Here is a 24,699-nt window from a genome sequence, read left to right on the forward strand (position 1 = left end):
TCTGCATGGTTATCATGGAGAAACTAGTTCACCTTAACCTTAGTATTGCAATAATTGCAAAAAGTTTTCAAAGCCAAGAGGATGATGCTTTTAATCAAATGAATCCTCAAAGGTTCTACATACAGGATGCACAGCATTACTGAAGCAGCAAACAACTATGTACTGATATTGTGGTTGCTTGTGTGCGTCTGTGTGTCGACGATGGCAACTGTTGACGACAGCGTCCCGACCCCTAATCATTGCGTCACACCCTGTACCCCCCTCCCTTATGTATTAAGCAACTTAACTTTATTTTTTTTGCCAATAATTTACACTTACAATGTGACTTTAGGGAGACACATGAAGCTGCAAAAAGCAGCAACTCTGGATTATTTAGACAATATTATAATCTGTTTCATGTGTTATCAAGATTTCATTTTTGGAGTTATCACAGCTACCAGAGGTACAGGTGTAATGGGACACCCTAGGTGCAGCTATCATGCAACAATGATGCTGTGTATTCACTTACAATATGACATGGATATGCTGGGAGAACCTGCTAGTAAATTCCTCGTTGACGCTGATGCCTTGCGATGTTTTCAGTCCCACGCCTGCATTCTGCGAGCTTGTTGTTACTGAGGCCTTAACACACCTCCGTCATTTGTGTCCCATTGACCTTTACTTCTCTGTTCCTTGTGTCTTTTTTTTTCTTCTCGGCCACCCCTCCTCTTTTCTCCAGTCTCTACATGCATAACCACGTGTAAGAAGACTGCCCCTCCCCCAGTGCCGCCCCGTACCACCTCCAAACCCTACAAGTCTGTGACGGTGCAGAGCAGCACAGAGTCGGCCCAAGACAACTACCTGGACCAGCAGGACCGGAGGTCGGAGGTCAACAGCCAGTCGAGCCACGCCCACAGCAACTCCTCTGACAGCCTCGACAGCACGCGCGCCAACAGCCTGGCCCGGGGAATCAGGCGCCCGCCACACATCATCCCCACGCCCATCGCCATCCCAAGGGAGCCAATCGCCCCCACCACCTCCAACGCTTCCACTGAGACGAGTGACTCCGTGGTGCAGCACGAACTGCAGCACGAACTGCTGAGATCCGGATTAAACAAGGTGAATCTTGTGGTCGAGGAGCCCCAAGTGGCACCGGTACCCAGACGGAAACTCTCCTCCATTGGCATACAGGTAGGCAATGGGACTCTAGCACCATCCAGGGCTGGTACAGTTGAATGAAGAGAGAGAGAGAGAGAGAGAGAGAGAGCCCTTGTCCCAGTTTTTCCTGGAGCCTGTTGAGTTTGCATCTGGGAAAACAATATTTTTTACCATTAATCGTGTGTGTGTGTGTGTGTGTGTGTGTGTGTGTGTGTGTGTGTGTGTGTGTGTGTGTGTGTGTGTGTGTGTGTGTGTGTGTGTGTGTGTGTGTGTGTGTGTGTGTGTGTGTGTGTGTGTGTGTGTGTGTGTGTGTGTGTGTGTGTGTGTGTGTGTGTGTGTGTGTGTGGCTCTGTCTGAGGGTGTCACCTCAAACCCAAACATGTGCTCGCAAGCTGAAAGGTATCATTAGGGTCAAGAGCTGTACCTGCACCATCCAGAATGAAGGGCCTGTGAGGTCATTCATGCCAATATCATAGTTTTAGAGCCGGCAGTTATGTTTTTACCTTTCACTCTTTACTTGTTCTCAGGTTGACTGCATTCAGGAAGTTCCACAAGAGGAGACCCCACCATTGGCCAAATTTCAATCAATCGGAGTACAGGTGGAGGACGGGTGGCAGTAAGTCCTCTTCCTGTCCTTGTAACAACGTGAGGAATTTATATTATAGCCACACACACTGCTCTGACTATTCTGTCCCTGTTACAGAAGCTATGTAAATGTGAAAACAATGTGACTGTGGTTTTGTCTGTAATCCATCCTTGGGTGTTGTATTGGTGATTCAATTGATTCCTTGCATGACATGAAACTGGTCTCTTACAGTATATTTGAGATCTGTTCCTAAGTTACTGCAGTGTTGTTTGCACTCTGTGCTCGTGATGATTTGAATGCCAGGCTCTGTTCCTTTTATGTTTTGCATGCTGCAGTGCATTTAGTCTTTGGTCTTTTGGTATCTACCGAGGTTTCTTCAGCATAACCAGCAAAACAAGAGTTCCTCTGTCAAAATGTTGTGTACACTTTTTGTGCCGTGACGTTCCCTTTTTCAGTCTTCGGCTGTTCTTGTCCTTCTGATATTTGTTTAAAATTCTTCCGTCAGGCATTCATAATATTCCATTTTCTGAGTTAACTTCTGAGCATTTTCTGAGATAAAACCAGAAATGGAAATAATGTTGAGCCTATTAACAAGATCCTAGACTCCCACTCACATGAGTGCACTAAATAATAAAAGCCTGGCCTCTGAACAATTGTGTTTTAATTATCTCTTTAAAGTCGATACTATAAGTGTTTCATGTATGCTTGTGGTTAAGAAATTGTTTTTGAATAATGTATAGTCTCTGTCCACCGTTTTGCATCTAACAGTGAACAAAACCCCCTAAATTGTTCAAATAGAGCGGCACAGGCGTAACCATGAGTCTCACTCTTTGTTTCAGGCTCAGTCGCGCCAGTAGCATGGCCTCAAAGCAAGAAACCGACTCCGACACACAAGACATCCCTGTCGTCTCCCACTACAGTAACGCCAAACAATTTGAGAAGAAAGTCATGGTGAACAGTGCAATCCAAGCCATGAGCTCCCCTCCCGGACCCGGCTATTTAGACAACGGAGACACTCCGGGTGACGCCCCTTCACCTCCACCTCCCAGGCAGATCCTCAAACGCTCCACCACGCGCAGTAGCTCTTCCTCCTTCTCGGAAAGCCTGGACCCGGCTCTGGACCCCTCGTGTCTACCGCCTCCAGACCCTTGGCTGGAGAGCGGCAACGGGAGTAACGGCAGCGTTCCCCAGGGCGGAAGCGGGGGAACGCTGTGTCGGAGAGACGGCCACTGGTTCCTGAAGCTGCTGCAGGCCGAGACGGGCCGCATGGAAGGCTGGTGCCATCAGATGGAGCAGGAGACCAAAGACAACCAGCTCTCAGAAGAGGGTAAGGCTCCAGCGTCTTTGTGTTCCCAACGCCACGTGTTTTGAGGAGGTGAACGAGGCCATTACACACTCTAATTCTTTGTTGTTCACCGTACCAAAATGCCCAGGGAAGGAAGATTTATTTTTCTGCACAACATGATTTTGAACTCTAGAAAGATGTTGATTTAGCTGCTAGACTTACAAAAAGTTAATGGTATGATCCATACCTATTTAACTGCTAATATCCAATTGTCTGCTGCTCTCCGACCTCACATGATGGTGCACAGATTGGTTATAGGATTCTGCTTCAGGCCCCACAACCACTCCATCAGACATAGAGGGCACAGAGGGGATGAGGCAGTAATACCTGGGGTGACCACACACAAGCAGGGCTGTAATTCCCGGAATTACACAAATCTACTCTGGAACTGATTAAACCTCCAGATTAGATCAGTGCTCCGACATCAGCAAGTAAGCACACCCACACACATGCATGAATACACATAAACAAACAAACCGTAGAAAGGCTTTGGAAGCTCAGTTCATATCTGAAGCACATATGGACAACGCTCGGTGTGTGTCTTTTTTTACAGAGCAGTCGGTATTAAAATATTATGCAAATCCAATCTCCAAAGATGGCTCTCACCACCCAATAATCCCATTTCCATAACTTTGCAATCCAGTGATCACATAGCAGTCCCAATGGATGTCAGGGCTTGTCCTAGTTTTGACAGCAACAGAGAAGCAAAGGAGCCAATGACAGACAGTGGGATCCCAAGGCTTCTATATTGTGACAGCGCTTGGTTTGAGTTGTCTATAAGCCTTGTGTGTGACACAAGGACTGCAGTTGAGGCTGTTGCTACCTTCGGGGACAGGCTGGCCAAGAAAAAAACACTTTCTGTGTTTTCCATAGATGGAATAACAGGATGCTTTTGAGGTCAACAATAATAAATAATTGAATGTGTGTTGAAGCTGAGACTAATGTGTTTGTGTTCCCTCTGTAGTGCTGGGGAAGGTTCGCAGCGCAGTAGGATGTGCCCAGCTCCTGATGGCCCAGAAATTCCAGCAGTTTCGGGGACTGTGTGAACAAAACTTGGTATTTCTTTATCTTTCCTGTGATCTTCCACTCTCCAGGTCTGCAGGGGCATGACCTACGTCTTTTTTTTTTTTTTAACCGGACCTAGACAAGGAGATTATAATAGGCCAATAATCCATTTCCCTCTGACGTGTTTTATTGGCAATGGCTGTTTACACATTGTAGCAAATTTGACGCACAAAAACACCTCAGCATTTAAAACTGCTATACTTTTATGTTTACATAAATGAAAAATTGCCAAATATTGTCCAGATCATCATGGCTGGTATATTTCTCTGCCAATGTGATGTTTAGCATTACACCATGTCACTGTGGTTCTAAATAGATTATGTAACCTTAAATAACAAAGTGATACAGACATGTACCCTGTCAATTTTAGAGGGATTGGCTAATCAAACATGCTGTATTTATATTTTGAATTGGGCAGTTATCCAAAGAAGCTGCTCAGAATGCAGAGTTGTATTTTACAGGTCCTTTTAGCATATTGGCAACACAGCGCGTGTGTTTTGCCCAAACACAATGAAATGGCTCCCTCTAGTGTTGAATATGCAAAGAGCAACACCATAAAGCAGGACACAGTGATGTGCTGCAACCACAATTTGCTTGAACAAGACAGAATTCTGCATTGACATTTGGATCTCAATATATTTGTAATGTGGAGTTATTCACTGAAAAGTCAGTGATTTTTGGACAGATTTTGGCCTATCTGTCTGTGTAGTGGCACCTAGCTCTTCATACAGCCTCAGTGATTTTTGGACAGATTTTGGCCTATCTGTCTGTGTAGTGGCACCTAGCTCTTCATACAGCCTCAGCAGCAAACGTCAGAATGGATATGAAGAACAATATCTACAGAACCACCATGAACATTGATAGATAAAACTCCACCTCTGGCCTGATTTTTAATAAATGGACACATCCAGGACAAATTAATTTTGGAATTATATAGCCTGTTTTTTCTTAAATCCTCTTAAATTAAGTTGAATATAATTATCCATCTCTGCTGCTGTTTTCAGTAGATTAAAGTAGACTCTGTTTTGTTTTTTTTGGCTCTTCAAGGTCAACCACTCATTTAAAAGTTGTCTTGTCAGAAGCCACAGCCTTTGAGCTTAAGTTCAGTATGATTGCTGAAAGTAGAGCGACAAGCAATAACCCATAACAAGATGCAAATTAGACGTATTATGGGCTCCCACTAGTTGATTCACATTCGGACAAAAATGCTGATTAACACTGAACCGGAAAAAATGGGAAGAGCCGAGTAAATCTGGGTATTATTACATTTCCGTCTCGTAGATAAGACACTGGCTGAAGCCCCAACGCCCCCTCTTTCCTGTGACACTGATTACTCTTCAATATCATCTCTTTCATTGATTGTTCTTTCATTTTCCCTCCCTTGGTCAGAATGTGAATGCCAACCCGCGGGCCACAGCCCAGGACCTGGCAGGTTTCTGGGACCTGCTGCAGCTCTCCATCGAGGACATCAGCCTCAAGTTTGATGAGCTCTACCATCTCAAGTCCAATGACTGGCAGCCCATGCCGTCTGCGGCTGCCCAGTCGCCCCCTGGGCGGAAGGTACTTCCCACCCCTGCTGCCCAGTGCCCTGGCTGGGGTAGGAAAGCCGCCGAAACCGGCCTCTCTCCTCCCACCACCACCACCACCATTTCTCCCACATGTTTTCTCCTTTTTACCGCCTACCCTCTGCGTTGGATGAACTGTTAATAGGGCCTCCCTGTCCAATACAAAGAGTCAGATAGGTCCCTATAGGCATGCATGGAGGAACAAAGAGACATCTCAAAGTGGGCTGCCGTTGTAACGCCCTGCTTTGACCATGCATGCGTCTCTTACTGTGCTCCTGGTTTCAGTGGAGCATGGCTAAGACGCACTGGCTCACGTAAACGTCTTTGTTTGTGTAAGTGTGTCTGTCTCTGGACCTCTCCGTCTCTCTGGTGCGTTGTTTGTCATTGTGTATATTTGTGTGTGTGTGTGTGCGTTTCCAGTGTAAGGCTCTGAAGCTGATGTGCTCTTGCTTCATGTTGCTTTGCAGTATGTGTCTTGTGATCGATCCCCTTATTGTGCTTTGAGTTGGATCCAACATGGCCATCGATTCATGTTACCATGCCATGTGTACAAAACTTGTCATAAAAATGACTTATTTTTTTCCCCCCCCAATGTTTGAGTTGACTGTCAGTTTTTGTCTGTTGCACACAGTTTCAAGTTTTAACAAATACGATCAGCATTGTCAAAATGTCTTTGTCAAAGTCCTGTCTGCTAAACCTGCCTAGACTACCTAAAACCTCTTGAAGAGTTTCTGTGTGACAATCTCTCACTGTCTTGTATCTGTTGTTTCTCCTCCCGTCACGTTGAATCCCTCCTCCATACAGGGCGAGGAGAAGGAGTCCGCCATAAAGAAGCCCGGTAAGGGACGACCGTCGCTGGGCCGCGAGAAGAGCACGGACTCCTCATCCGCCTCCTCCACGGCCTCAGCCGAGAAGCAGAGACACGAGGCTCGCAAGCGTCTGCAAGCTGCTAAAAAGGCTGCCTCCTTTCGCCAGAACTCCGCCACGGAGAGCGCGGACAGCATCGAAATCTATGTCCCCGAGGCCCAGACCCGCCTCTGAGACGCTGAGGAGGAAGGAAACTAGGGTCGGAATCAAAGGACAGATAAGTGTCGCTGAAGTACCTGGAAAAGGGAGTGGAAATCCTTTGCAATGCAAATGAGCTAATCAGAGTCCAAGTTGGGGGAGGAGAGATACGATTCGGTTAGAGTGGGCCGGGGAGGTGAATGGGGCACTTTACACACAATCATGTGGTTATGGGCCTGTCCTGGTGCCATCAAATACTCGCTTAAAAAAGAAAAGAAAATGAAATTAAAATGTTTGCTTTTGAGGACTCCTCAGACTGTAAAGCAGGAGTCACTTCATTAGTGGCTGCCTTTGAAAACCTCAGCTGATGAACTTAAGTCATTTCTTGTAACTACTCTTGATATCATACAATTGTTAATGAAGCCATGTTATTATGACAATTATATCCTAAAGTAACTACACAAAGACTGTTTTTAATCATTGCTCTATCTTGGCTATAAGATATTTTAAGTGGACAGAAGGCAAACATTACTGCTGTTCTGTCTCCCATTGTCGTCCTCTCTTCCCAGATCATTGGCCATCTTGTAGCTTTGCACAACACCTTCCTGTGGCCATCTCACACACACACACACACACACACACACACACACACACACACACGCTGTATGTCTTGTTTGTATTTATTTGTTTACCTATTCTTTGTTTCGTCCATTCAGTTCTTGTTAGATCTTGTTATGAATATTTTTGGTATGATAAAATTGGATGTCAGATTTCAAGGGTTATTTATATAGCTCCTTAAAATTAACTTTTGTGTTTTTGTCAATGTTCTTTTGTCAAAGATTTAAACACCATTGATAACCTGTAACACAAAGTCTCATAGTGTTTCTTAATAAAAGCACATCCCTATGATAATGATGACCAAGCACTAGGGTCTTAAGTCATAACTTCAGTTGACACACATTATTTTTCTTTTGACGGAAAATGTCTTTTTTTTTTTCTCCAAACTTTCCATTCCAATCACTTTGGTTTTGATGTCTGTGCTGTAACTGCAGATTCTGAAATAGTTTGGCTTGGATATGCGTTTGTTTTATTTGTTTAACATTTCTTTCTAAAGTGCTTTTATTAACCTCACTTAGCATTCAACTCAAACGAGCTCAAACAAATTTAGGCCTTTTTATTGAAATAATGCAGTAGGCTGATTGTGCAGGGTAATGTGTTATTGTTTGTGGGGACACACAATCAGACATGTGTCTTGCCATTATAGTTTTATACCATGATTCCAAAAGCATTTGATTTACTTTGCCTCCAATCTCTCAATAAATGAAATCCTAAATGTGTTGCCATTATTGTTCCCCCACATTGAACATTATCCCAAATACCTGCACTTTTTATTAAAAGAAACGTATTTAATTCTAACCTTAAATAAATGAGTTGTGTTTTCATTTATTAAATGCGACTAGCCTTTTTTTTTTTTTTTTTTTTAAATGGAGACTGCATGCCAAAGATGAATTCATCTGACTTGTGTCAGCGGCAGGGAGCTCACAGCACTTACTGTCCAAGTAGAATGGAGTAAAGCCACAGCATTGTATTTATTTCAGAAATTCTCATCACGACAACTGAGTTGTTGCTCAGCAGCAAGACCAGACAGGAAAATATCTAAATGTCTTATTTCTGACCTCTAGAGGGCAACAGTGCTTAATTACTATTAAATACACGGTAGATCGTAGTATACTGTGACATTTTGTAAAACAAGGAGCCCTCTACTGTTCTACATTGTGTGCACTACATTTTTTTTTTCAGGCTCTCGTATGAAGCCAATTTCCAACACAAAGACTCCATTTGTCTTTTTTTGAGCCATTCACAGAGAAACCTGTGAAATTTAGCTTAGAAGTACAGATCCAACCTGACATCCACCACAGTTGTTTGTCTGTCTTCCAGTCACATTTGGTTTCTTCCGACTGCTAAACAAACATGACTTCCCCTTGTTAATTAGCTATGCTAAGCGGTTACAATGTCATTGCGTTGGCTGCTGCAATGCTTCTTTCGCACCTACTCAGACCCAAAAAATGCAGCCAGGGGCTTTGAATTGGAAGTGAGATGACGACCGTTATCTCTCTCTATTGGCAAGAGCTTTCTGTTGATGGCAGGCCTTTGTTTGCCTGTTGTGTTTGCCAGCTGGAGATGACTCCCAGCAAGGAAAATGGCTCAAAGGTGTCAATAGTCAGTTCCCCGGTTGCTGTCAATGCCCCCCTCTCTTTTAGTGGGGTGGATCGCATCGTTAGCACCTGAAGGCCTTTTGTGTGACTGGAACTCAGCCGGTGGCTTGATTAGATTTGAGAATGCAGGGAAAAAGTAGTTTGTCTGACGAGTTGTTTTTCTGGAATCATCGTGGTTTAGATACGGCTGCTTCAATGTTTACCACAAGTTGAAAATAAAAAAACGACATTCTGATGATCTTAATGTGAAGGATATTGAATATTCTGTCTTAAAAAACACTATCACGTTCAAATCTCTTTCTCACATCCAACTACTGCCAGAATATTTTTAACATTCAGAACAGTCTCATAACATATCATTTCCTTTTCTTCCCATTTTCCACATTTTTTGTAACCCAAACCCTGCTGTCTGTCACCCTTTGTCACAAAAACCATAGGTCGGCCTGACACATGAAAGTTTGCTGAGAGAAAGTAGTTCAAGCAATCTAACCATGCTTGTTAGATCCGTTAAATTGGATGTGTAAAAAGCCCAAAAGTGTCAGTAACACATGTAAAGAGAGTTCATGCATTTATACAAGACTTCCCTCCAATACACACAGATACCACTGGGACACACCTATGTCTACTTCCTGTGTAGAGTTATCCAAGATCCAAACAGCTGCGTCTTTAAAACCATTGATTTGAGGGTGATCCCACCCCCCCAACCCTCATTCTCCCAACCCCCCCTTCCCCTCATATTGGTTTGATGGCTCTGGCCTTTCAAAGTCAACACTGCCACGCTATGATTTGCTCAAGCAGAACTCTGTTGTGGCAAAGCTTCATTTTAACATATCAACTTGATTTTCATTGCTTCCGTTCATCTGCACTCCTTCAATCACAAATAATGAAGTTATCGTTCATGAAAAAAAAGTTTCAATTTTAGCAAGAGTAATAACACTTTATTTATGTGGCTTTTGTCAAAATTGTACCATATCTTCTGTGACAACACTGTACCCTTTTTATTTCTAACTTTTTCCCCTCTAAAAATGGGTCTGACATCACACCTTATATAACCTTTAGCTACTCTTGGAAATTGTTTTGTTTTCCGCATTCCAGGACTGAGAAAATAGTTTCATCAGTACCGGCTACAGGAGAAGAGAGACTGTTAAATCCCAGTGAGAGTACAACCTCGACTGGGATACCACTCACATACAGTAGTCTAAAAGGCCCGCTTACGAATAACAAGCTCATTAGCATCTGTGCTTTGTTCCTCTGAGTCGGCCATACAACTGGGAAGGGGTGAGGGGCAGAGCTCAGGGTAGGATTTAGCAAAAAAGTGTCTGTAAAAATACTAGAACATATATTTTATGAAGCAAGCACCTATTTTAAAGAATACGATTTGTTCAGCATTATACAAAGTAGGCTGTATGTCAGGGTTTGGGTTTCGGGTTAAATATGAGAGGGTGTATTGCTTGAAACAAAAGTTGTGAATGAGTGGCCGTGCTGTTCAGAAAACCTAGATCTTCTTGTCACTATACTCTAATCAAATTTAAAGTTTATGTGCAATACTGAGTAAAGGGGTTCTTTGATATTAATATTAAACTAATAATCTTGCATTTCTCCCCCTGTGCTTCTTAAAGTTGTCTTCTGTAAATAGACCAGACTGAAAATCGTAATCTTTTACAATGCTGTAGATCTATTTATACTATTCCAAGGTTGTTCAAATGTATAATGGAGAGATGTAACATTCAATAAAATGCACAATACTTTCTCAAAAAGTCCATCATTGGTGTATGCTTACTGTGTTGAAGCTATTTGATCACATCTACAAACATGATGTTTACATTTGTGCTGGTCATTTTCCTTTGGACTACTTTTAGAGATTCACTACTTTTATTGTTTTCAACCCAGTTGAATTTCAATCACAGCTGTAAATCTATGTCAATATGCACTCATCTTTCCAGCCTCAGAGCAGAGGCAGATTTGAATACATATCCCAGGTAACTGCCATATTTATTTATTAATAAATCCGAGGAATAAAACCATCCAAAGACCTACTAGTATGACAAGCCTGAAACCAACTGTAAAACGGGTGTCTAACCATTTAATCCGATGCCACTGCGAGTCCAAATCGTTTGCCCACTTGTGTTATGAAGGTCTGATGCGGTCCCCGTTCGACGTTTCGGATTTATGTAACCAGAACATTTGGCTCAACGTTACGTAAAGGCAACGTAACACGACTCAGACCGGGAAACAAAAACGGCCACAGTGATCACACAATATATTTATGGTCCAGTGCGTGTGCAGGTTGGTGTTGGTGTAATTTTAACCATCTGGATTTTAACCGCGTGGAGAAAATAACATTGTTTCAATGCCTACGCTATACTTTGAATGAAATGGTTCTCCCGTCAGTCACAATTACACGGAGCCCGTCCGCTGTCCGGCGGAGTGCAGCGATTGGCTAAAGCATGCCGAGGGGACGGGACGGACGTCCATGATTGGCTAACAGCTGTTGACAGGGCGGGATCATTTCAGCTGCGACTGTCAAGATTGGTAAAAAAAAAAAAAAAACGAAAAGAAAAAAGCTGGCGCTGCTACGTGCAGGTAAAAGGAACAAGCGACTCAAAAGAAAGACATTTGTCTTGGCAGAAAGCGGCGGCTGACGATGGAGTCGGAGAAACCTTCCTGTGCGACAGAACCCCGAAAGTGAGGCATTTGAAGTTGGGTGAAAAAAAGCGCAACACCTTGTGCTTTCTTGGAGGAAAGTGCCGTTGTGTCATACCACCGTCGGGCACCCTTTGTACAGCGAGCAACTTGGACAGCTGCGTGTTTTCAGGCGAGCCATCAACAAAAGAATGAAAGCGTTCAAACGAGGTGAGCGGCGCCCGCATCGTGTGTTTGTGTTGTGTTGTCTTTTTTTTGTTTTGTTTTACCACGTTACACGTTTTTTTTAACACACAAAAGGTTCCTGTCTGCACGCTGTGCCTTCGCTTTTGGTATTTGCCCGGAATTGCGGGGCTTTTTTTGTGAGGGAGAGGGAAGGAGGGGGTGGTGGTGGTGGGGGGGTGCGAGCAAAATGCGGCGTGTGTTTTTGTGCTCCCATTTGGAGGGACGGCTAGCCAGCTAGTTATCTCTGGAGGCAGGCATGGTGTCCATCTGGCGCCGTGACATGCGGGAGGCTGCGCTTTCCTGCCTGCGCCCTTTGTGCGCTCCAGATGGCTAATTTAGCGACTAAGCTCGGTTTTTGTCCACCTATTTTTTTGTTTTTCTTTTAATGTTACACGTAGCATTATTCCAGAGGATTGTTTCCTCTTTTTTGTATTGTTTTACTCCCGAATGTGACGTTATGACTTAGCGCGAGACAAAGCGAGCTGCTCTCTAAAGTTGATGTTTGGTGTGTGTGTGACGTTGTGTTGCAGTGGCGTTATAACGGTCACATTCAAATCAGAGTGTGCTGGGAAGTTTGGTTCACGGTTGGCTTTTGTGGATGTGATTTTTTTGTGTATTTTTTTATGTAACGTTAGAGGACTCTACGGGTAAACAAAAAGTCCCGTGAGATGTTGCACGTAGCTGTTACTGACTTAATGTAACGATGTGACGTTTACTGGGCTCAAAATCTCAAATATGGCTTGGCTTCAATTTCAACTGAATTTAACTGAGGATGACGACACGTATGATTCATCTTTTACACATTGATGCAATGATGTCATGCAGTTCAGGGAATGCAACTTTGTCTTTGGCCACTGTTGTTTTGAGATGGTTAACACGCTGAGATGATTGTATATTGTCGTTGCAATCAATACTTTTATTGCATGTATTTGGGGTGTTTACTGCCCAGAGCCACGCTGCTATCTGGATTTGACAAATTGTTTCCCCCTTTTTTTGCTAAAAGATTCATCAGTGGATAAATGAGTTCCCATTTTTTAAAAAGGGATTTCTGACAAGCTCTCACAGAGAAATGGGAGGAAATGCCCTGAATGTGTTTTTTTAATTTGACCCCCACTTTACTCAGTTGTAGGACCCTCGTTGTCGAGGAATGCAGAATTCAAAAGATTTGTCAACCGCTCCAGCGGCGCAGAGCCGAAGAGGCATGAGGTGAAAACGGCCTCCTTTGCATGGTCAATAGGCTCCTGGGCCACTGGCTACTGTGATGTTGATATGCACACAATCTTCTTTGTGAAGACAGGCGCTGCCCCGGGGGTCAGGTTTCACCCAGCCCCAGAGAAAGACATTCACTGCATTTTGTGGCCCACCCCTGGGATCGGGCATGCTCCATTTTGAGGGGAGATTCTCTCCTGTGGCCAGCCATTGACTGACAAAAAAACATCACGCATCAAAGTTTAAACCTTTTTTTTAAAATTATATTATTGAGCAATTTGAAATTCCCAATCGGTGTGAGAAGACACAAATTGGCCCAAGTGAATGTAAAGTAGATGGTATGAGATATCTGTCACCACATTTAGACAAATATGGACACATGATAAGCGACTCAATCTTTATTGTAAATAACAATTCTTTTTTTTCCCTTTCTTCCTCAGCTCTGGACGAAGAGCTTCGCCCGGAGCAGGAGCACTCCTCTGCGATGTCGGACAGCGACGATGGCTCCCCGCTCGACCTGTCAGGAAGGGGTCTCTTTGGGAAACGCCGTCGCCGCGGCAACCTGCCCAAGGAGGCGGTGCAGACTCTACGGAGCTGGCTGTACGAGCACCGCTTCAACGCCTACCCGTCAGAGCAGGAGAAGCTCAGTCTGTCTGGACAGACCAACCTCTCTGTGCTGCAGGTGAGGGGTGGATTTATTTAATACCAATATTATTTGTATGACTTTTTAATATGTAAAGAACATAAGCGTGTGGTAAATCATGCAATTGAACTCTAGTCCTTTATCACTATATAAAGCACTAAAGTTTTGATTCTTTACACAAAAACAAGGGCTATCGCCATTATAGAGTTCACTCTCTTTGTTTCTATCATACTTAATCTTACCAACACCCGCTTGTCAACCAACACGGTGAACAAGTGAAAGCGAAACAACAATCTGATGGTATTTCAACACTGCTTGGAGGGAGTTTTTTCCCAGCCTCCCCTTTTCACTTCACTGCATCAGTAGTAGACATTTCCTCTTTCACTCGCAGCACGCACATTCAAACATGCAGCATTACAGAAGGAATTGCAGATTAGCATGAGGCAACTGCAGAGGTTCTTGTTATGTAGTCAGTTCCCTGGAATGCCTCTGGCTGGCTTCTCTGTGGCTCAGCACATTTGAGCTCAGACCTTCATTATTGCCAGCTGTCTAAGGGCTCTCATCTGTCTGTCTCCCTCTTTTTTCCTTGTGTGGGAGGCCATACCACTAGAGGGGGGTAAGTGAGGCCTCGTGTACAGATGTAGCTGAAGGAAAAATGTGTAGGTGGTTGTTCAAATCACAGTCCATTAAAAAGAATGTGATTCGAAGGTTGAGTTTTGAGTATTTGAAGCTGGGGGGTAAAATTGCCAACAAAAATGTAGCAATTACTTCTTAAAGAAAAGCACAAAAGTACATCTTTTTCTGGCCTTTCATTTTAATTTAATATTTTGTTAATGCAAGAATGTCTTCCTCTTTTCCCAGATATGTAACTGGTTCATCAATGCACGTCGCCGCCTCCTCCCTGACCTGCTTCGTAAGGACGGCAAGGACCCCACAAAGTTTACCATCTCCCGCAAGGTCGGCGGGAGGAGTGAAGTCCACTCCACCAGCGGGGGCGGAGCCAGCTCCCCAGAAAGCAACTCTTCCAACGGCTCGTCACAACAGCGCCCGTCCGTCATCCGCTCCGTCCCCGCGCTGGACCTCGGTCTTCTCGGAAACACGGCGACGGCCATTCTGACCGGAGCGGGCTACCCCGGCAAGGAAGGGGCGGTCCAGGCGCTGATGACGCTCGACACCCAAAGCCTCCTGAGGGAAGCGGAGGAACAGGGGACCAATCCGGTTTGTCGCGCTAGCACAACAATGGCGGCTAGTCCCACTGGTGGCCTCTTCAACACCCCCCCGCCGACTCCCCCCGAGCTGTTTCCCACCCAGGACTTCAGCGACTTGAGGCTCCTGGTGGATGCGGCTCTGCAACGGGCAGCTGAGCAGGAGAACCTGAAGAGGCTCCAGGAGAGCCAGAACAGGACCCCGGGGGCAGAGTGTGTGGCTTACAGCGGTGGCGCCGGGCTCCCGCCGCCCACCGAGGACGGCCAACAGGTCATGGATCCTTCCAGGGTGCAGAGTCTGATGGAGAAGGCTATGGCTGCTCCGGTGTCGACTTCGGCCAAGGATCCGGGGCCTGTGCCTTTGACTGCGTCCGTCTCTGCCCCGCGGCTATCTCCTCCCCCGATGGCTAAAGGCATCTGGAGCCCCTTGGAGGAGGAGCGTGCCACAGCCTCCAGCCCTCACCAGCCGCAGCTCACCCCGGCCCATCTGCCTGCCTCGGTTTTCGGACAGCCAAAGTCCTTGAAACCGGCTGCTGCTGCTGCTCCAGCCAGCGCCGCGGCTTCGTCGCTTGCTCCGACCTGCCGCTCGGTTCCAGTTCCGCTGCCTCTCCGTTTGCCGTCGGCAGTCCTGGTCCCAGGCACCAGCCCGGCTTCCTCCCAGACTGTAGCGCTGGCCTCGGCTCCGGCTATCGCCGCTTTCGCAGACCCCAGAGGAGTCCCGCTCTACCTGCCGTTCCACAAGTCTCCCGTAGTCCCAGTCAGTGTTCCGTGTCCGTCACTCATTTCAGGCGCCGCGTTGCCTCCGGTCCCCGTTCACAACCCTGTCTTCGTCTCGACGCCAACGCAAAGTCCAACTCCTCTGCCCGCTTCAGCCCAAATATCCTCCTCTACGCCAACGATGACGCCTCATCTTGGCCCGGCTCCTCTGCAGCTTTCATCCACCAGCAGCATCAGTACCAGTAGCAGGAGTTCCGCAGTGGTGCCCAGTGTTTGGAGCATGGTTCATTCTGATACCCGGCAAACCAGCTCTCTTCAGGGACCAAAGACCCCCATCTCCACCGTGTGGGGCCCGCAGCACAGCCTGCACACAGTGAGTGAAGCGGTGAACTAGGAGATGCACGTTGGCTGGCAGGAAAGAAGAAACATTCCTGTTGGACTCGACAACACTGTAAATAGGAGAATGTATCTTCACCACGCGTCCCCTTAGGTCATTAACGCCGGTCCCTGCAGAACACAGGGAATGAGATCAGATGTATGAACTGGGACGAAGTGAAGCAACAAACAAAAGGTGTTATAGAGACTTGCTGTTTCAAGCAACTTTTTATTCTTTAAATATTCTGTTCTTGCTGGAGGCGCCTGCTGGTAAGAACACTCTTCTGATGTCATATTGTGGAAGGAACATTCCTCAGTTCAGAGTAGTTTTGTATTGTATTGGATAATTTTTTTTAATTTTTTATTCCATTTGTCTTTCCACATTACATGCGGCGGAAATATCTCTTAATTGTACAAAATGCCAATTAGTGTCATTTTCAGGACCAGCATTTAGCCTCTTCCGTAGCAGTACTGGACTTTATTGAATGTACAAAAGTCGTAGATATCCTTTGCGAGGCTGCCTGTCTTATATTCCCACGGAAGATCTGATGTTATTTTTATTTTATTTTTCGAAACACTCAACAACATCATAGACCTCTAAAGCAATGGAGAAGATTTTCAAGAGTTTTTTTTAATTCCTTTTTTTCCTGGGAAATTGATTATACTTCGTTAGTGTCTGTCTCCATCACACGGCCCTTCTCTTGTCTTTTTATAGCTGAGCAGATTCAGTGTCATCTCAACCTTCACAACACATGCTCTCTAGTGTTCCTTTGTCGGCTATCTGCAATGTAGAAATAGGAGACATTTTTTGCCAAAAGTGAAGCGATTCTGTCCATTGCTTCGATCGGTTGGGTACGGTTTTCAGGGATTGTTGTTATGAAGCAGGGCGGTGGATGGAGGATGATGGGGAGAGGGTCACATTGGAAATCCATTTCAGCAGAGAGGTGAGCAGCTTGGCTATCTAATGATATCAAGCTCTTGCAGCGAGACTACTAGAATCTATAAATTCCCCTGCATTGTGATTGGTTTAAGGTATTTCAAAACCTGAACGTCTTACTTGTGGGATAATTAATTGATGCATGTGGTGTCTTGGCAAAGCAAATGTAGCAGATGTACTGAAAATAGTTGACTGTTGAAGTTCTTTTTTTTTCTTTTTTCTTTTTTTTATCTCTCCGGAGACAACAACAACATAGAAATACATATTTCCTCATCACTGCATTTCACCTGTGTTTTAGAAATAGTTCCTTTTTAGCGTTCCTAATCGTTCACAGAGCTGTAGTTTCCATGAAACTGTCGTAGCATAAATCACAAGATATTGGTCTACTATAATAACAGTAGAACCACGTGGAAATTGACCTATTTGAATAATTCAATAGCAGGACTGCATCAAATCTTAAATACTGTAATGTTTCCAAGTGTCATTGAGCTGTGCTTCGTTCAAACGGTTCCATTTTTCTTGTGTATGGAGTCAGGTATTGAGCCCAAGTAATGTCGCATTTATTCTTTCTCAACTCATTCCCACTAAAATGTCCTTCCTCACTGCCAGTGATGCTCTGTTGATGTCGATGGGGGGGGGGGCCCTTGTGTTACAGGTACTCACTTGACTGATACTTTTCTTTTTCTTTTTTTATACCTCAATTGACACAGGTTATGTCAGGCTTGGGTCATATGTAGAATACTACACATTAAAGTAATTTTACTGTTCATATACATCATGCCACTGTGGCAACACCGTAATCAGTAATATACTGGAAATAGGCAGGGTTTTTTTTTTTTTTTTTAAAGCAACGTCTGATTTTATATTCAGAATGACTCTGTTCAGACAATGTGATGATGGATGTAAATATTTTCAGTTTTTTTTGTACTGGCATGGACTTTATCATTTCTACATTCAAAATGTTTTTCATGTTGTGAATCATGACCGACCGTTGGCAGTATGACTGGCTGCTGTGCCTTAAACCTACGACTGAGGGACTGATGTTCCTTTTTATATAAAAACGTTTCAATAGTCAGTGCAATATATGCCTTAAACTTTAAATGTGTTTTTGTATAAGCATTTCAAAGAAATAAATTCAGTTTTTCATAAATGTCATTTCATTTTTGTTTAACTGCGTACATTTCGATAACATTTTTATGACTTAAATTGCAACCTTTTTCTCACAGTAGGTTCCTGGTAATGTGCTTGCTGACACACTAATGGCTTATTGAGATGCTGAGGCACATAATGGTGGTTTCATGGTTTAACTTTTTAGATAGTTGAATGTTATTCAAATAATCAGTAAATCTGTGACAAGTCAAATGTCTGCTGTGAAACGTTTAAGACCTCAAACCTTGGTTTATCCAAATTGCCATGTCTCCTCCTGAGATTAATATGAAGTCCAATGTGAAACAGTCGGTTTCATAACATTTGACATTTATTGGGCTCTAGCACCTTCAAATGGAATCAAACTGCAGTCTTTAGTCAGAGCCCATACATTTTTGTACTATTTACTTTAAGTTAAAATGCTTGTGGATCTGTATACAGCAATTTTTTGGAAACTGGTGATGGTGAAAAGCAGTGTAGTTTTTTTTTGGGCCATGGCACTTAAACATCCAAACGCAGTCTTAATGAATAAACCGAGGAAGCAGGACAATTAATTGAAAAAAACATCTTAACTCAGTGGATCAACAAAATCATTTTTATTTGACTGAACAAGAAGCCCAAATTCCTTCAACACCACAAACTAAACTGATCCTTCAAGTACACCGACTAAGTATAAAAGCTCCACCAACCGTGTTATCTTCCTTATCCCCCAACTCAACAACCCGAATGAGATTTTTTTTAAACCATGTGCAATGCAGGTAAATATTAGATAAGGATACCTGTTGTAGTGCTTTTGCAGGTGTGGCAGCTAATTAGCAGGTACGCACAAAACAGTAAGTATCCCAGTCCATCCAACCCCCAACACAGGATATTTTGATGCATCCACCCAGCAGTCCGTGAAGCTACAGAAGGCTATGAGATTCAAATACACCCCCCAAAAAGACGCCGCCAAATATTGTGGATCCCAACCCCTTTGTTACCAAGCATGTTTACAGCTAAATGGCAAAAAAAAAAAAAAAAAAAACACCCCGATAAGTTGTCAGTTTCTCTAAAACAAGGTCCGTAAAGGTGGGAACCAACTGTTGATTGGTGGAGCATGTATATGCATGGGCGCCCCCCCCGAAGAAGTCTCAGTTTCCCTTTACTCGTCATCCTTGTCTTTGGCGCCGTGTTTGAGGATGCGCGTGAACTCCGCGTAGTTGAAGTTGCCCTTCTTGTCGATGGGCGCCTCGCGGAAGAGCTCGTCCACCTCTTCGTCCGAGAAGCGGTCGCCCATGGTGGTCAGCAGCTCCCTCAGCTGGTCCTCGTGGATCACACCTTAGGGCACAGGCGAGACGCGTTCAGCTCCAAACTCCACCCACACGGTGGACACACCGAGACGCTGTGGGCTCACAGCATTGGGTCCGACGGGGCCCAACTCACCAGATCCCTCCTCGTCAAAGCAGGCGAAGGCGTTGCGAATGACGTCCTCGGGGTCCGTTCCGTTGAGCCGCTCTCCGAACATGGTGAGGAACATGGTGAAGTTGATGGGTCCCGGGGCTTCGCTCATCATCCCCTCCAGGTATTCATCAGAGGGGTTCTTGCCTGAGGACGAGCAACACTGTCACCTACTGCTTCGAGAAAGGGCTGCTGCTATAAACAGTGGTCAACTTATTTATTTTAACCACCAAGAATGTAATCCATAAAAAGGCAAAAACTGAAGCAGAATAAAACATCCTGACTTTTTGCTCCAAGAAAACTGGATCATGATTCAGCGCTTCAGAATTGGTAAACATCGAAAAGATGCCCATTTCTTTCAAATGCCTCACTTACGTTTTGTTATGTAGTAAAGGCTTTTCTATATGCGAGATAATTCCCTAGACCAAATTAAATGTATGTAAAATAGGTGGAATGGCCCTTTCAAAGCAGTGTGATCTCCATTAGACGTGCAGCCATAAAGGCCAAGTGAGGTGGGAAGAGGTCAGTTTACCCAGAGAGGCCAGCATGTCGTGCAGATCCTCCTTGTCGATGAAACCGTCTCGGTTCTGGTCGATCATGTTGAACGCCTCTTTGAACTCTTGGATCTGAGACTGGTCGAACATGGCGAAGACGTTGGAGGTGGCCCTCTGGGGACGCTTCTTGGTGGTCTTTCCCTTGGCGCGCTTGCTCGACATGGCGGCTGCGGTTTCTGGGCCTGTGCACGTAAAAAAAAAAGAAAAAAAAGAAGAAAAAAAAGAGACCCGTGAATTAGATTGCAATAATGCTTCAGCATCAGGGGCAACATGGCTTGGCTGTATTGCAGAGTTCAGCATCCATTTGAAAAAGACGAGTTGAACCCATTTCACAGATCTGACATCTGCATGTGGCTCTTTTAAAAACTTCTATCGCCTCTTTGCCCCCAAGCAGGAGCCTGTTTTTATCCAGCTTCCTCTGGAGAGAATCACACTATCGCTGGATGTCGGGTACAGTGACAGATGTGAAAGTGACATGTCTCCACTGTGCACACTGCAGCTAACTTCAGATCCTTCCCGAATTAGACCCGTCACTCGTGTACAGGTCTGCAAGGACTCGTCCCGCGTTCATGTCTGTTTGTGCTGCACTGAGTGGGAAACAAAGGACAGACGGACGAGTGGGAGGGAGCAGGTGAATGTGGCTGATTAGTCGCATACGAGGCACGTTGTCATGCCCCGGAGAGGTGCTGAGGTGGAGGTTATTTATTCAGGGCGTGTGTGATTGCGCACCCTTCGCTGACACGCCGAGTTTGGTTTCCAAGCTTTCAATTTACACCTTGAAAAAAAAAAAAAAAAAAAAACATCAATACATCAGCAGCCATAGCAATCCCAAAGTGTTTAGGCATCATATCCAGACAAGTCACTTCCTCTCATACATTAGCAAGATGGTGGCAACGGAAACCCTTCCAATCTATAAACAGTTGATATAAAATGCCATCTATTGTCTGTATTGGAATAAACTAAACCTCATATGTACTACAAATTCAAAAAATTATTCTGGGGAGCAACATTTGAACATATTTGTATGTTAGGGGTTAATCTCTACATCCGTGTATTTCGTAGCACATTATAGTAAGGCTGAACAGCAGTGTGATCCATCATGAATAAAATCGCCCTTTCCTGTACTATATTCACCAAGCATCCGTTTTCAAGGACACGGTCTTCTATTTAATGGGCTAGAGGAGTCCTACATTGCAGTGTCACCTGTCCTTCTTGCATAATCCCACTCAGAAAAATAAGTGAAGGCAGCGTGGAGCAGCTTTGACTATCAATTCATCTTAAATAGTTCCGAGTATAGAGACGTGTCCTTTCTTGCGCTCTACACAAATGAAGTCTGTGTCACTAGGGCAGTATCATAACGTTTATTGTCAATGCAAATCAATGACCAGCCGGGTCTGTCCAGACCTTTCTAATCTCCAAAGATACATTTGCATGAAATGTTTTAACTCCATAAGTGGATTGGTGGTGTTTGGGTTCCAAGTATTAAAAAGGTAGGAAAGGAAATTCATATACTTGCTCTCAATACTAAAACATGGACAGTCTTTTTACACCTCATGGTCTCACACTGCAGACAGATGTTGGATCAGTCTCTCCTTTCAATTGACTACCGTTTGGCTGTTTGTGTCCCGCCATGTGCCAGAAAAATGAAGAAATCTGGAAGGTGTGTGCTGTTGGCCCAAAGCCTTGCCATTCTCCATTTAACAGTCGCAGAGGAAGCTGGAAACAAAACAGCATCCACAATTTAAAAGGTTCCTGGGAACAGAGGATTTTCACAGTCTCTTGTTCGGCCACACGGATTCAGAACAGAGGGGTAATGTTTACTGGAGAGGCAGATTGTCTTCTTCAAGCAATACAATAGATTATTTGACCGATTATTGAACAACCAACTCTCCAGGTGCCTTTAACAACTGCTTAAATCCTCTGCATTCTGCAGAGTTGATTCAACGACGATTCACAAAAAGAGGACCACGAACAAATCGTTTTGGGACTTCGGCGACATCAGCGTTCGGCTGACGTTTCTCAATTGGATTTGTTCTCGGTCCACCACGGCTCCTCTGTGAACCCTTTAATCCAGTCGGACCACAAGGCTTCTCTGTCCCTTCAGCCAGCGAGAGCACACACACTCACACACACGCTTTGGTATCACCAAACAGCCAGGCCGTCACCCTGCACGCCAACTCCAGGCCCCGCAGGTCACCGCTGCCAAAGTGATGACTGAAATTGGAATTCCCAAAACAAACAGAGAGTGCTGTGGAAGTTAAAGCTCTCATTGCCTATTTAAAAGACAACTTCAGGAGGTGGCTGTGTGTGTGTGTGTGATCTAAATGGGTCACCTGCGTTCAGACATTCCTCGGTCTGTGCCGCAGTGATGAGACAGGAGTACACCACAGTGGTGTACAGGGCATTTACACACTGCGTACAAACACGCACACAGTTCTAAGGGGAAATACACGTCTCTCATCTGGCTGATCGCCAAAGCATTATTGTAAACTTATCCGGTAACTTGATCAAAGAGCCAATGAACCTCTCTATCCTCTACCTCACTTGCAGCCCTGATAGTTAAGCATTGTACCAATGGGCTCTTACACATTCAGTCCTCTGACAACGTGTTCGCATGGTAATGTGCAACCCCGGTTGTTAAATCAGCACTTTTTTCTCACCTTGGCTTCAGGTAGAAATATCTGGAAGTCCTGTCAAACTCCTTTTTGTCTGTCACCAACAGAGCAGTGCGAAGGGGAAGCAGGCAGTCCTACTGAAAAGTTTGTTTAAAGAATCAGACTGCCGGTGGGTCCCTCCCCTTTCTGTCCCGGCCAATGAGGAGCATGGCATGTCCCACACAAAGACATCTCACACAAGGCTGTTTCTCCATACAAGGCAAAAGAATGCGCAGGCCGCAGCCCGCTACTGCCACGGACAGACGCTGCTCGGGATGTTTGGGAGAAAGGCAGAAATGACAGGAACTACGATAAGGCTGCCTTATTTAGAGAAAAGGGCCCACACATTTAGAGGAGGCTCTGTGTGCTGTGGTATGGAAACATGTGGAAGAGAGTCGTGAGAAGATGCAGAGCTGTTTTGAAAGCCAGTGTTTCTGTTGTGGGGCTGTTGCTCTCCTTAAATAGGCAGTTGGGCTTGACATCGCCGGGGCCCCCGAACGTGAAGGGAAACACCTTAAATTATGTCATACTTAAAACACAAATCCACTGTACATGAAAATGTCTGTTAAGAAAAATCCTAAAATGCTTCTTGAGAGAATTAATTAATGTGTGGAATATTCATCTCCTTAATTGGTTAGTGCATAATGTAAGCGCAAGAGTAGAATATTTTTGGGGTCTGATGTTTACCTCTATTGCAAATGAAACAATATACATTACAATGTGTTTTTATTCAATTGTAAATTACTATTTAGTATTTCAATATTGCTGTGAGGTTCTTTGATACAAGTGCCCAGCCTTCTGAGCATTGAAAATGTTATTTACAATCGTCTTCATAGCCCTACCAGACCATGTGTGCATTCTAAGAATAAATACATCTATAAACATTTTTATCTCTAAAATGGAAAAATCATCTTTTTCATTCGAGAAAGGCAGCATACCAACTTTTTGATATGGATTTAGAATAGTGAGAGTGAATAATTAGTTAATTTAGTTGAAAATAGATACAGAGGGTGCATAGATAGGAGCCGTCTCAGTTGAGGCTGTGTGCAGGTACAGTGATGCCCTCTGCTGGGCAACGCTAGCTACAATTTCTGAAATATTGAGAACCTGTGAATGTATGATGATGATGATGAAGAAAAGTTAAATAATTTGGGGCACCCGTGGTCCGGCTGCTGAAATTGTGATGCACACATATGGTGGATATGCAAATACTACAATTTCAGCGAGTAGTGTTTCAGAAATGGTAAAGAATGTATTTCTATGTCTGTACTGTGTTAGTCTGATAATGCACTTCAACTGTGGGACAGGTATTAAGAAAAAAACTTTACACCCATGTATTTTTTGTTTAACAAAATTGTGTCTGTATTGTGTCTGCTCTTTGGCACCATTGCATCAGAAGCTCCTATATACCACCAGGTCCTCTACCACTAGCCTGGTTGAAATATTTAATTAAATAGATTTCTTTTGTAGAAGGACACCTGTTTGCAAAAAAGTGGGAAAAGTAGGAACTTTATTCACCCAAGACATTTACAAATTAGAGTTGGTAACAAAATAAAACAGAATAACTAAAGAAACACAACATAATTGTTCTAAAAGAACATAGAGAGTGTTCTACTGAAAAGAGACACTCTTGACATACCTCCCAACTGCAGGTGTATACAATGCTGACCAGGCCACAGCTAATTGCAGGGGGTGAAGACATCCCTCCTCTGTGGTGTCGATGTGGAGGCGCCTGACTGCGCCCCTCCTGCTGTTGCAGAATGGAACAGTCCAATTATCCAATTGATCTGTGACGCAGATGCTCTTGCCAGGAGGAAGGTTCACTGCAAACCACTGACAGGAAAATCAATACTCTTCAGGCTACCTAACATTTACAAACGAATACAAAGTGTCCCAATTCAAATGACGAAAGCAGCACTGTCATCACCACCGGTTGACGGGGTGGTTAGTTTGCAGCTGCCACAAGAAGTTTGAGGCTACATTCATCTCCGCAACATCCCCCCGTTTATTTTACTCTCCTCTAATATCTTACACA

General features: G+C 44.3%; 3 protein-coding genes across 8 annotated transcripts in view; 2 read left to right on the plus strand and 1 right to left on the minus strand.

Annotated features, from left to right (window-relative positions):
* Positions 1–10,679, plus strand: part of dlgap4b (discs, large (Drosophila) homolog-associated protein 4b) — an 84,167-nt gene extending 73,488 nt beyond the window's left edge. For 5 of the 6 annotated variants that reach the window (XM_037490333.2, XM_037490336.2, XM_037490335.2 and 2 more), the window contains 6 exons: positions 719–1,170; positions 1,665–1,753; positions 2,563–3,050; positions 4,033–4,124; positions 5,523–5,693; positions 6,503–10,679. In XM_037490333.2, coding sequence (XP_037346230.2) covers positions 719–1,170; positions 1,665–1,753; positions 2,563–3,050; positions 4,033–4,124; positions 5,523–5,693; positions 6,503–6,739 — 1,529 coding nt within the window. In that variant the 3' untranslated portion in view covers positions 6,740–10,679. Of the gene's footprint in view, positions 1–718; positions 1,171–1,664; positions 1,754–2,562; positions 3,051–4,032; positions 4,125–5,522; positions 5,731–6,502 lie in introns of all 6 variants that reach the window. The other variant, XM_037490337.2, reaches the window with a different exon arrangement.
* Positions 10,680–11,467: 788 nt separating this feature from the next.
* Positions 11,468–15,955, plus strand: LOC119194127 (mucin-5AC). The gene is made up of 3 exons (XM_037448232.2): positions 11,468–11,772; positions 13,437–13,678; positions 14,501–15,955. The coding sequence occupies exons 1-3, from the start codon at positions 11,754–11,756 to the stop codon at positions 15,953–15,955; spliced, it is 1,716 nt and encodes a 571-aa protein (XP_037304129.2). The 5' UTR covers positions 11,468–11,753.
* Positions 15,956–18,600: 2,645 nt separating this feature from the next.
* On the minus strand, positions 18,601–22,816 carry myl9b (myosin, light chain 9b, regulatory). The gene is made up of 4 exons (XM_037489770.2): positions 22,671–22,816; positions 19,989–20,192; positions 19,442–19,603; positions 18,601–19,336 (listed from the first exon to the last, which is right to left on the minus strand). The coding sequence occupies exons 2-4, from the start codon at positions 20,170–20,172 to the stop codon at positions 19,161–19,163; spliced, it is 522 nt and encodes a 173-aa protein (XP_037345667.1). The 5' UTR covers positions 20,173–20,192; positions 22,671–22,816; the 3' UTR covers positions 18,601–19,160.
* Positions 22,817–24,699: the final 1,883 nt, after the last annotated feature.

The sequence above is a fragment of the Pungitius pungitius genome, chromosome 8 (assembly GCF_949316345.1).
Source record: "Pungitius pungitius chromosome 8, fPunPun2.1, whole genome shotgun sequence".
Classification (NCBI taxonomy): domain Eukaryota; kingdom Metazoa; phylum Chordata; class Actinopteri; order Perciformes; family Gasterosteidae; genus Pungitius; species Pungitius pungitius.

Excerpts from the sequence above, each read along its gene's own strand:
- LOC119194127 (XM_037448232.2), top strand. Across the intron at positions 13,679-14,500 it reads CCAACCTCTCTGTGCTGCAG|ATATGTAACTGGTTCATCAA; the intron begins GTGAGGGGTGGA and ends CTCTTTTCCCAG.
- myl9b (XM_037489770.2), bottom strand. The coding sequence starts at position 20,172 with ATGTCGAGCAAGCGCGCCAAGGGAAAGACCACCAAGAAGCGTCCCCAG. Across the intron at positions 19,604-19,988 it reads CGACATGCTGGCCTCTCTGG|GCAAGAACCCCTCTGATGAA; the intron begins GTAAACTGACCT and ends GCTCGTCCTCAG. Across the intron at positions 19,337-19,441 it reads CTTTGACGAGGAGGGATCTG|GTGTGATCCACGAGGACCAG; the intron begins GTGAGTTGGGCC and ends CTGTGCCCTAAG.